Here is a 13,221-nt window from a genome sequence, read left to right as displayed (position 1 = left end):
CTCAAATAGATGTAATAGAGTTTGAAGCAGGTGTATTTGGAGATCAGGTATTTGGGGGGATTTTTTTTCTCTCTCTCTTATGGCCCTGAATACTGCCTCTAAACTCATTATTTGAAGGATGGAGTGCCTAGGGTGGGGACCCCTGCCCATGGGAACCCAAACCCAAGGGCAGGGACCCTACCCATAGGAACCCTAACCTTAGACCCAAGTCCCCTACCCATAGGAACACTAACCCTAGGGCAAGGACCCTTTCCCTTGAGAACCCTAACCATAGCCCCAAGTCTCCTACCCATAGCAACCCTAACCCTAGAGTGGGGACCCCTACCCATAGGAACTCTAACTCTAAGGCAGGGATCCGTACTCAAAGGAACCCTAACCCTAGGGCTGGGACCCCTATCCATAGGAACCTTAAACCTAGCCCCAAATCCCCTGAAATAGGAACCCTAACCTAGGGCGGGGACTCATACCCATAGAAACCATAACACTAGTCCAGGGACCCCCTACCAATAGGAACTCCCAGTACGATTTGCACCCTCCAGACCTTGTTTCTGCCTACTGCAGACCCCCCCCACACACACCTCCCCCCCGGGCCTCAGCTCACCCCACTGAGTGTAGTTTGAGCCCAGAGAAGAGTGGCAGGGCAGAAGAGAGACTGGACCGTCCCTCTGCACACCAGTGCCCTGACACAAACTGGTAACTGACATGTAAATATAAACATTTTCTGTGATGGGGATGTGATGTTGGATTATGAACTAAATTCTCTGCCTGCTCTCTTCTGGGTGAGGGTTTTTATTTTCTTAAAGGTAAAAACAAAATTCAGACTATATTATCTTAATATAGTTGACTTAATATATCAACCACAGTTGCCAGCTTTCACACAGTAAATAAGCACCCCGACTTTCACAATAAGCCAAAAATCAAGTTAATCCCATTTCAAAACAAGGCCAAAACAAGCCAATCCCTAAGAAGCCCAACACTCTATGTGACTAGATTCCCGCCCCCGCCCCCCGGCCCCGACATGCAGTCTGGGACTGTGGTGGGCCTGCTGTGCATTCCTGACTCTCTCCACCCCTTGCCTCTGCTTGCCCCTTGCCCCGGCTTGCCAGGAGCTGATAAAAAAAGAAGCAACAAGCTACACCAAGCCACAAACTACAAGCTACACCAAGCAACAAGCTACAAGCCAAAAAACTAGCCAGCAAGCAACTCGCAAGCCAATTAAGCCAAAAACAAGCCCAATTCCTGTGGTTTTTTGCAGGTTTGGCACTTCTGATATCAACATGTTAGTGCCTTGTTTTGTTAATCTTGAGATAGCTGGTATCAAATGTAAATTATATTATCTTATAGTTTTTACATCAATTTTGTCATGGCTTACTAATACTCTGCTAAACATGGCAAATGGTGAAACTGTAAGCATGCAGGTTTATGTTTGATGTGCTCGCTGCAGCAGTTTGTGCTGTTCCCAGGGGGGTGCTAATTAAACCAATGCAAATTTACAGAGATGGCCTTGCAGAATTGGATGTTACACAAACTGGGCAAAATACCTACGTTAACTTTAGCTCCCCTGAAAACAGAAAAATTGTAATTAAGCATCCACCTTGGGTTTATGCAAATACTATGGCACAGATCAGATCAAATCAAACAATAAAATCTCACCATCATTTTCACTACGCTACCAGGCTCTAATTTAATTATAAGTCAATGGGGAGATTAAGTGAACTCAGGAAAAGCTCAGTACAGTTGTACATTGAAATAGAAAGAATAGGAAAGGGGAATATTAAAAGGCTGTGAGTGTGCTAACCAGGGGTAGTCAATAGGCAGACCACGAGCCAAATCCAGACTGCCAGACGCTTTTGAACAGCCCCGAAATCTTTTTATTTACTTATCATCATCATTATTGTTTTTTATTATTTTCTCTGGTATCTGGATCTCCACTATACCTTGACCAAGAAATGCAGCCCTTGACAAAAAACTATTGACTACCCTGGTGCTAACTATGCTCCTTTTCTGAGCCAGAGCCCAACCGCTGTGCCCCAACTGGGCAGGTGGGCAGGCTCCGCATCAGCTCTTCCCAGCCAGGCTCTGCAGGCAGCAGGAGAGTCCCGGGAGAGAGGGGAGTGAGCGAGGTGGGAAGTGGAAAGTGAGGGACAGAGGGAGGGGGCGCAGGAGTGAGCAGGGGTGGGGCCTCAGGGGAAGACGCAGGGCCCCAGGGAAGGGATGGGGCAGGGGGTGGGGCAAGGCTGTTTGGTTTTCAGCGATTAGAAAATTGGCAACCCTTTGCCTTTCTGATGTTACTGTTGAAAATACCGGAGGTGATGCTTCTAAGAATAACAACATCAAAAGCACAGCAGCCCAACAGTGCTGCAGGTAGTTTTGGTATTATCAAGATTCCTACAGCAACAGACATTTTCAAGTTTTTATGTCAATTCTTCTCCATACAAAGTGGTATTAAAAATGTCAGAATAAATAGGTTGGAATACTAATATTCCCAGTGAAATATCCTTCTTGACCATTAAAATGAAGATTTTATGGTGCCCCAGTATTCAAAGATGAAAAAGTAGAAAAATTACTGAAACAGGCTCAATCACAATTCTAAAAGACATTTCATACACCATGCCACCAAAATGGTCTGTATAATGGTTATGCAGAATTCCTTATCTCTAAAGGCTAGTCAGAAAAAGAGCTGGTTGGTGGCACATAAACGATACTGAAAATAGGATTCCATGTATAGTATTTCATTATTAACATCTAGGATTACTCTTCAAACACAATTATTTCCTCAGCAGGGAAGAGCGGAAGGGCTGTACTCCACATTTACATGCAATCCTGGTTCAGTGCTCAGTGCAACTTATGACAGCCCCAGGCGTGTTCTAATTCACACCCATCTGCAATGGCGTCCAAGGAGCTGTTTCAGCAGCTGGGGTTGCTAGTGCACAGCAGCATTTTGGCTATCTCCTCCCCTCTACCACCCACACATATTCCATATGCCGGGAGTTACAAGGTGTGAATGAGAGAAAGAGTGAGAGTGTATTATAGAGCTGCTCACAAGAATTTGTTAGTACTGGAAGAATCTCCTACCTATGTAAGGCAGTTTTAAGTCTGCACCACATCTCTAGAGCAGTGTCACGCAAACTGTAGTGGGGCTGAAGATCTGGTCCAGAAACCAGCAAAATTAGAGAAATACTGCTGTTTTTGAGAAGTTAAAAATAGGGAAGGAACAGAATGGTAACATAACACTGGTAACAGCAACATATCCACCTTCTATGAAAATGACTTAATAAACAATCTCTGTATAATAGTGCAGATGAATAACTAAAGTAGAGTTTATTTCAGAAATATCAATGAAAAATAAATGTTAGCCATCTTTGGTTACTGGAGAAGCCGTAAAAATAACCTAGAGGAATGTCATGCCAATTGCAATAACAATCATTTACAGCACTGCCTCCAAATAGCATGCATACTTAACCAAAGATAAAATAAAAAAAGCAAAGGAGTGCTATGTGTTAACATTTAAAAACTTTAAATACAAAGAAAAAACATGAATAAGAAATTTTGGTAATAAGAAAAATATATGTCTCAAAATCTTTATTACACACTGTACAAAACAAAATATTGCACTTTAAAATCAGACAATAAATATATACAAAAGTATTTTACAAGTGTTTTCTTTTAATTTAAAAAACTGCTTAAGCAATCAAGACCCATTATTGATTAAAAAGGTAATGATCAGGAATATCCTCCCTTTGCAGTCAGCTAGGACACAACTGCCCACTTTAAACACTTTCTATACAGTAGTGCTAGTCTAATTTTCAGTGATGCAAACCCATGGTATAGGAATACTGTTTCTAAAATTGTTCTTACAGCATGCCTACTAATCACAATTCAATGCAGTCTAATAATCTACTAATGCAGGCTCCAATTCAAGATATGCATTCAGGCTTCCAATTTGTGCAACAGTTGGAAGCTGCAAAAGAAAAAAAATGCCATCTTCAGCCTTGTGCAGGCTTCTCTGGGGTAAAGCAAAATGTTTAGCCCTATCAGGCATATAATTTGTAGTCCAGAAAAAGATTTACTTAAGAATGTCATGGTCAGAATTTACTAACACACAAAAGGCTTGAATGGATAATGATCATGATGAAAAATCAGCTTGAATGGAACTGATTTCTTACACATTTACCTTCATATATAACAACTCTTTCCTCTTACTTTTTTCCATGACTGGAAAATAGAAAATATTTATTGAAGGGATAGAGTTGGACAGGCACATTTGACCAGTTATTGGCTTTAGGTCCCCAATTGACTATGAGCAAGAGAATAGTGCTCATGAACATTTCATTCACAGCTCTTATAAGAAAGTCTTGAGTCTAATTTAAGATCAATAGAGAAGATTAATCATGCCACTATTTTGATCATATTTCAGTGAGACTGGAGTACAAAAATAGGAGCAAAGGAAAATGACACCTCATTTATTCAAAAACAGAACCATTGCTGTTTTGAAAATCATAACAGCATCTACAATGCATACACATAAATACAGGAATGAAAAATGAAATGTACTGCTGTGTATCCAGCCGACAGCTAATCTCAATAAAATTGTCCTGTGAGATTGACCCTTATTCATAGTTTAAGCTCAGGCTGTTTATGAAAATGTAATCACTGCCAAAAAACGTTATAGCTACAAGCCACTGCTTCTATAGATTTAAATATCTTGTTAAATTTGATAACACAATGAAAATAAAAAGGGACCTCAGTTGCTGCATTCCAAAATTCTTCAAAGGATTTTGTGATTTAGACTTTCTTATAAGTAAAGGGAAGTAAGCATTACCTGGTGCTTTCTAGATAATGCTGTTTTTCCCCAATAAAATTATACTATGATGACCTGTGACGTTCCACAGATGATGTGCCATGATATTCTCCCCTTAATCCAGACATGAAAATCTTTAAAACATTAAAAGTTCCACTGCAGTAGAGTGGCCAATGTAAGCTTCCAGCAAAATTTCCGCTCAAGCACATCAATCTACAATGCTGGTTTTCATCAATCCCATGCATCCATTTAACTATTATGCCTACTGTCTTATTTACAAGTATATCCTTTGAACAGTCTAGATTTAATGAACCTGTTTTCTCATCTCTTCACTGCAGCATCATGAACTTTCCATAGAAGAATTACACTTCTTGACATGACTGACAACACCTTTGTTTGTAGAGGTCTATTAAGCATAACTTTAGATGTTTTACAAATGTACAGTAGTGAGTTGTATCCTTGCATTCGCCTTCTGAAAAATATATTTAAACATTAAAAGGCTTTATAATGAATAAGGGATAAATAGTAAAACTAATCATTATAGTTTCACAGAAACAATAGTTTGATGGTAACCAGTGGTGAGCTGGAGCCGGTTCGCACCGGTTCACTAGAACCGTTTGTTAAATTTAAAAGCCCTTTCAGAACTGGTTGTCCTGCGAGGGACAACCGGTTCTAAAAGGGCTTCTAAAATTTAACCACAGGCCAAAAGTGGCGCCTTAGGCGCCGACTCCGTGGGTGCTCCAGGGCTGGAGCACCCACAGGGAAAATTTGGTGGGTGCAGAGCACCCACCAGCAGCTCCCCGCCCCACGCCTGGCCCCAGCTCACCTTACTTCCACTCTGCCTCCTCCCCGGAACGCACTCCCCCCTGCTTCTCCGCCCCCCCACCCTGGCTTCCTGCAAATCAGCTGTTTGGCGGGAAGCCTGGGAGGGCTGAGAAGCAGGCGGCGGCTTTGCACTCAGGCCCAGGGAGGCAGAGGTGAGCTGGGGTGGGAGGGCGCGAGGAGGGCCGCCCATGCCGCAGCAGGTAACCCGGGGGCGCGCAGGGGAACCGCTCCCCGCCCCAGCTCACCTCCGCCTTCCTGGCCTGAGCGCGAAGCAGCCACCTGCATCTCAGCTCTCCCAGGCTTCCCACGCGAACAGCTGGCGGCGGGGGGGCCGAGAAGCGGGGTAGGGCGGCGCGTTCAGGGGAGGAGTTGGAGGCAGAGCAGAGGTGAGCTGGTGCTGGGCGCGGGGCAGGGAGCTGCCGGTGGGTGCTCTGCACCACCAAATTTTCCTCGTGCAGGCTCCAGCCCTGGAGCACCCAGGGAGTCGGCACCTAAGATGCCACTTTTGATGTGATCAGTGTGGGAGTGGCCACTCCCCCTGCTCCCCCCCCAAGCTATGCTCCCCCGCCTCTAGGAGCCAGAGGAACCTGCCGGATGCTTCCTGGGAGCTGCCCCAGGGAAGCACCTCCGGGACTTCCCACCTCGCCCCAGCAGGTCCCTCTGACTCTTAGGGGCGGGGTGGGCACCCACTACAGTGGCCCACGAGACCCTCCTGCCCGGTTCTGGGGGCAGTCAGGGGACAGGGGAGGGGGTATATGGGGCAGGGGTCCCAGGGGGGCGTGCGTCAAGGAATGCGGGGGGTTGGATGGGGCAGGAGTCCCGGGTGGCGGGGGTGGGCCACGACCCTCTCGTGGGGTGAGGTGGGAGCCAGTTGTTAAGATTTTGGCAGCTCATCACTGATGGTAACAATTATTATGTTAGCATTTCATCTCTAGCAACAGGGGTTCAAACGCTGTCACAAATAAAATGACTGGTGATCTCATCATATCCACTTATCTATTGTCCATTTCACAAAACTACCCCACAATTTGGTAAAGTCAGCAATGTGCTCAGAGATTCATAAATGAGTTGTACTGGCTGTGTTGGGGAAACCTGTATATGATTAACCCATAATTTGCCTGATGCTAACTGGTGCTTTTAATTCTTAAATATCAAAGTGACCCAGAACGGGAGAAAAGTATAGCAGGGATAATGAAGTGTTTGTTGGAGAAAATAGCTTTACCTTTGATGTGCAATCAGACGCTTGCAAAATTATTAGGGTACAGTTTGGAGTTGCTCTCTAAATATAACTACTACAAACTATGACTATGCTCAGATATAAATAAATGTTTACGTACTGCCACAGGAAGCGACATTGCAATGTTGCCAGGTCATTGGTCTCTTCCTCCACCCACAGTACTGATCAGCCACAGGTTTATTCTTCTTCCTGTGTACACAGTTTACTCGTCGTGACTGGAATCCACTTCCACAGTCTACACTGCAGGGCCTCCATGGACCTGTCCGCCAATACACATCACACATCTCTGAAGAACAGTTTCTTCTGACAGCTGATCTGTGGAGAAAAAACATGATAGTTAAACAGTTGTGTGCTAGATGCTTCTTAGCACAGAGTTATTTGTTATATGTCAGTCATCACAAAATGAGAAGAAATATGTCCCAGTTTATTTTAACTACTGCTCCTTTACCTTGGGACAGAAGAAACTGTTGGTGTTTATGCAAAATATTGACAAGAAAGTTTTTAGTTAGAAAACAAAACCCCATTTTAAAGTCAATTCACCATTTAACGTATTGAATGCTATAGATGCTTTATACATAAGCACTCCGATACAGAATAGCATCCTCCTACTGATACTAAAACTTCTCAAACATTTTTACCTTCTGGGGTGAAATCTTGGCCTGTTGAAGTAAGGGGGAGTTTTGACCTTTACTTTCTGGGGCAAAGATTTCAGCCCTAATGTTTAGTGAAAGTGCCTTTAAAATGCTCACAATTTAGAAGGACAAGGTGGGTGAGGTAATTTCTTTTATTGAATGAAGCTTATCTCTCTCATCAACAGAAGCTGGTCCAATAAAAGATACTGGATATTACGTCACTCACCTTGTCTCTCTAATATACTGTATTATGGGGCAAATTGTCCTATTAATTTTTGAGGTTATGCCCACCCTATGTAGGCCCTGATTTAGTAAAACACTTAAGCACATGCCAAAAAAATTTCACATACGCTAACACAATCTGCTGGAATTAAGATCTTGTGATGTCAAAGCTGTAATTTTCCTTTAACAGGGAGCTACTTAGAAGCTAAAAACAAAAGGAAAGGATGCCTAGAAAGAACACGGCTCTGGAGAACAGATTATCAGAGTCATATGCTCATATTTATTCAATTTTATATTTCTTGGCCTAAATGTAAAAGGGTGTACAGCTTTGGCATCATACACTTAGAGGAAGCATAATGTGTGCTTTCAAAGAAACATCTGCCTTATTTCAGTGCTCACAAAACATCAGATTGATCCATATGCTGCATATTATGATGCCCAGAAGAACTTTGTAATTTTACAAAACTTAATCTTCAGCACAGTACTCTGAGATCAGTATTATCAGTAGAGGCCCAATTCAACAATGACATGAAAACTATGGCAGGCCTCTACATATTTAATAAGACTTATTTAATTTTAATTTTTTACTGGACCCAAACATACTGTACGATATTAAAAAAGTAAAAATCTATCACATACAATATATGTGTGTCACAGAGCAAAAAATACCCCATTTCTCTTGGCCTGTTTAGTCATTAAAGTTGCTCTAAGTCAAAGACACACACTGTGGCCCATTTAGGATTCAAACAGTGAAAAGGCAAGTGACTTTTCTGTTCTGGAGGAATGTAGGGCTTGGACTGTATTGTGGTATCTGACAAGTAGTTCCCTTACCCTCTCTTTCAGCAGGAGAGGGTTTCAATGCAAGGATGAGGGGGATTCAAAAATAGTAAAGGGTGGTGTTTTATTTCTAATTTTTTTCAGCTTCCATTACAATTAACAGTGATAATTAATTTGAGTGATGCCTGAAAAAAACTCATATACAATCTCTAACCTAAAATTAAGCAGCTTGATTCTATATTTTCTCTCCATCTCTCTTTCTTGTCCATCATCCTTAGATTTTTCTGGACCTGCTCCCTATCCTGGACTAACATCCTTTGCGTGGTTAATGTTGTCTCGTGTGCTTTAAACATGGGACTGGGACTCAAGACTCCATGGTTCTAGTCCTGGCTTTGCCATTAACATACTAAGTGACACTTGGGAAGTCAGTTAACTTCTCTAGACCTGGAGTTCACTCAATCTGTAGCACTGGAATATTAATAATTACCTATTTCCTGGGGGATTGGCTTAATTCATTGTTTATAAAAGTGCACTGAAATATTGGATGAAAGATACTATAAAGTAAAAAGTATTATCTAAAGCAGGACAATTTCTATACTATATCAAACTGCGTACCTTTTTCTTTCGTCACAATAAGAATCTGGAACGAGAGATCCATTGTGATGTTTACATATAATGTGACGGTGCTGTAAACCCACAGCATGGCCAACACAGCGACCAGAACACTAAAAATAAAATTTAAAAAATCTTCTATTAGAAAAGATAATCTTTATGTATGTCCATATAAAGTGTAAGTTTTACCTGCTTGTTTGGATATGATTGTGCATGGTCCATTAAAACATTTTTTCTTTGTTATACCGTAGTAAACAGAGCTAAGAAAATAATTCAGAGTGAAAACTTAACTTGCCAAAGTATCTTTTTTTTTTTTTTTGTGAATTGTCCATCAGAAGCTTTTGAAATTACTACTTGAAATTATTTGCAAATAATTCTTGGTCTGTAGATTGCTCACAAGCAGTTTCTTGTGAGTATTTGATATTTAAAATTCAAGCTGTATTTATTAATTTTGACTGGGCACATGGAACGGAATCTGTTCCATGATTGGTTATATGTATCACTTTGAATCAGGCTTTCAGTATGAATGTTTGCAAGTACAAGTTCAAAATTTCATTTTACAAATAGTTTCTAAAATTCACTTAAAATTAACCATTTCTTCAAGCTAATTCTTCTGGTAAATGCCTTTGTTAAAAGAACTGCTGAAGATGGACATAAAAGGGAAATAATCATAACTGAACACAAATCAATTTTATTTGAGTGAATATTCAGGGAAATGTTTCTGAAATGTTTATTAAGGTCAAATAGTAAACACCATACCAGTCCTCTTGAAAAAACACAGTAAATTCAAAAGCTATTGCAATTTGTAACATGAAAGTAAAGAGCACAATTCCTCTTGTTTAAATATTGTGTCATCTACTGTTAAAGCACATCCACATGCCTGCCTTTTCACAGATACAGCTACAGTTCCAGTACAAGTGCAATAAAAGCAATGTACCAGTATTGGGGCGGGAGAGAGAGAGAGAGAAACAGACCAGGTTATAAAATAAAGTGATGCTAACATTAGGGTTTCAAAGCATATGTTTTGTTTTCTGTGCAGGACTCACTTGTCAGATAAAACTTGCATATACCCTGCCTACATCTCCACAGAATATCTTTTCTTTGACCAATAAAGTAAACTTACTAGACATAGCAAAATAAAGGAGCCAAGACTTGTAAAACATTGTTTGAAAGCTAACATTAACCACACCTTTGGGGCTCTTCCTATATGCCAGTGTACAGCACCTTGCACAATGCTGATTAAGGCCTAATCAGTGCTGATTAAGGCCTAATCACAATGCTGATTAAGGCCTTCTAGGTACCACCACAAAACAAATAATATTAACTACTGTAATATGAAGAAATATCTACAAAGATTTCCAACAGTAAGAGAAACTACCAAGCATGGAGGTCAGGACATAAATTTGAAGATTGTGGTATGATGGCATAACTGTATTTACAGTGAGTTTCAAGTCAAGATTTTCAAAGGGTAGATTACCTGTCCCCATGACTGAATTATCCACTCTGTACATGAACGAACTGTGCACCTTTTCTTTCCCAGTGGACTATCCTTGTTGACACAGGCATCTGGTGACAACATCAATGTAGTGCCATTTGCTTTTGTTTGTTGACAAGTTACTTGTCGTTGGCGAAATCCATTACCACAAGAAGCAGAGCACTCAGACCATGGACTAGTTACCCATCTGAGGATGTAAGATAAACTGACAGTAAATAGGAAAGTAATGCAAACACAATAGTATATCACAGCAAATTCTCTAAAAATAAAAACTACAGGAACTTACTATCGTTTGCCTAAAGTCAGCTCCTTAACATGAGAAAAATATGAGCCAGTATTATGACCTCCTAAGCAATGTTTCTTCTGAGCCAGGACTGATAGGGATGATTTTCAGAAGACATCCTTTTAAGAAAATATGCCATACAGAAGTTATGGACTTTATGTAGAAACTATTGGATGAATTTCTTTGGCCTGTATTATGCTGGAGGTCAGGCTACATGATTACTCATAGACTCATAAACTTTAAGGTTAGAAGGGACCATCATGATCATCTCATCTGACCTCCTGCACATTGCAGGCCACAGAACCTCATCCACCCACTCCTGTGATAGACCCCTAACCTCTGGCTGAGTTACTGAAGTCCTCAAATCATGGTTTAAAGACTTCAAGTTACAGAGAATCCACCATTGATCATAATGGTCTCTTCTGGCTTTAAAAATCTATGAATCTAAGAGATTCTTTCAGAACTGATAACAGACCTCTCTTTCATACCTTATAAAATGACATGTAGTGACCCAAATGTAATTAATATAACAGGTGCCACAGGTCACCAAAATTTGCTTGATAAAGCGCTTGTTATATAAAGGACTGACCTGAACATTTTTCTATCGATGATAAGTTGAATAATTTAGTGTTTATCTGAACAGCTGGGAACAACGGGCACAACAGAAGAAGCAAGAGGTGGTTCAATTTATTCTATTTAATATTTTTCTAAATCCAACCTAAAAATAGGGATTGGGAAATTACTTGTCGTATAATTGTGAAAATAGGAGGGATATGCTATTCTAATCAGCAATTATCTAGTTCCCTTGTGGCCAAGTAGTTTGTCCACTCAGGATGGATTACTGCCTTTAAAAATAAGACACCCATTCTTTTCTTCATTTTACTTTTCTTGCAAGTACTGTACAAATTTACAGTATCTGTACAATAGGTCAGTAAGGCCCCAGTTCAGCAAGTACTTAGCGCATTTTAAGCATGTGCTGAAGTCCCAGCATGAGCTTAAAGAGAAGCATATGCTGAAATGCTTTGCTGAATTGGTGCCTATGACTTTGACTTTACACTGAAATTCCATATACTTCTATGAGTCATCCTGGGAGTGGCCCAGTGGGTTAATAGCAGTGCACAGGCCACTTATGTGGGGAATGGAGTTGGAAGTTCAAATGCTTTCTACTTCCCTTCCCTGGTCAGTGACCATACTGGAGGCAACAGGAAAAGGGACAGTTTGTGCCAGTCACTAGCAGCTCCTGCTACACCCATTTCTTAGGGATCAGGAGGCTCTCTTTATGTAAGAGACATGAGATTCTTTTATTAAAGGAAATGTTTTTATTAAGGAAATATACTCAAATATTTTCATACTGCTCTAATTCAAAATCCCAATATAAATATAGAAAAATTTAAGTACTGTAGATATGGAAACAAACATTTCAATTCATGCAAACAAATGCAAAATTCTAATTCTAATTAACTATATACATATTAATAGATATATTCTAAAATTCTAATAATTCTATGCAAAATACACAATACAAGTAAAACAGTACGTTAAAGCACTTTAGTGACTATTTTAGGTCAGAGAGAACTTAAGTATTAGTATGTTTTATCATATGAATTAACTGTGAGAGTTTTGATGTAATTGCTCTCAGACCAGTTTAATACAGTTTGCCAAGTTGTGTGCCAGAGTTCACTACATGTTCGGAATTCTCCTCAGAGGTGCATTAGTGCCTCAAGTATTTACATTACTCTCTCCTTCTTTCTTTCACCTGAGTCGACTGGCCTGATTTTAGAAGAAAGCCTGCACTGGAGTCCATGCTTCTCAAACTCCTTCAGATTATTATTTCTGTTTTAGTATTTTTCCATTGGCAGGAAATTCACTTGTTATGGGATGGCTTGAGTTCAGACTCACAATTTCGAGTGATCTGTTTTTTGGCTGCCAATATTGAAATATAAACACATTTCTTCTTATATTTATCTGTTGCTATGTTTTGTTTTTTTATATATTTAGAATACAAAGTTTAGAACATACTGGCAATTGTACTTCCACAATGTCAGTTAAGGACTTAACACTTCCTGCCAACAATTTTCCAATGACCAGCAACTCCAACACATGTGCATGAGTTTTCCCTCCCTCGTGAATTTTACATTGCTGGCAATTAGGAGACGCCCTTTCCTGACAGGAGATGCAAAGTGCTTGTATTCATGTGGCAGCAAGTGTTGCTGCTGCAGGCTGGGAACAGAACTTTGACAGGGAGGAAAGTTCCTTGCAAGCCGTGGGAAGTGAGTGGTAAAACTGGAGTTGAGTTCTTGGCTGTTACAGCTAAAGCTTTTGGTGTGTCTGCATCAC

The 13,221-nt window shown here is 40.6% G+C and overlaps 1 protein-coding gene across 1 annotated transcript in view; it reads right to left on the bottom strand.

The window, feature by feature from the left end:
• Positions 1-5,163: 5,163 nt before the first annotated feature.
• ADAMTSL3 (ADAMTS like 3) overlaps positions 5,164-13,221 on the bottom strand; it is a 274,919-nt gene continuing 266,861 nt past the window's right edge. Inside the window, exons 28-31 of the mRNA XM_077828139.1 lie at positions 10,584-10,788; positions 9,110-9,219; positions 6,964-7,178; positions 5,164-5,273 (exon numbers count right to left, since the gene is read on the bottom strand). Coding sequence (XP_077684265.1) covers positions 5,164-5,273; positions 6,964-7,178; positions 9,110-9,219; positions 10,584-10,788 — 640 coding nt within the window. The remainder of the gene's footprint in view (positions 5,274-6,963; positions 7,179-9,109; positions 9,220-10,583; positions 10,789-13,221) is intronic.

Source organism: Eretmochelys imbricata, chromosome 10 (genome assembly GCF_965152235.1).
Source record: "Eretmochelys imbricata isolate rEreImb1 chromosome 10, rEreImb1.hap1, whole genome shotgun sequence".
Classification (NCBI taxonomy): Eukaryota; Metazoa; Chordata; order Testudines; family Cheloniidae; genus Eretmochelys; species Eretmochelys imbricata.
Note: the sequence above shows the minus strand (reverse complement) of the source record. Positions and strands in the feature narration are given on the sequence as shown.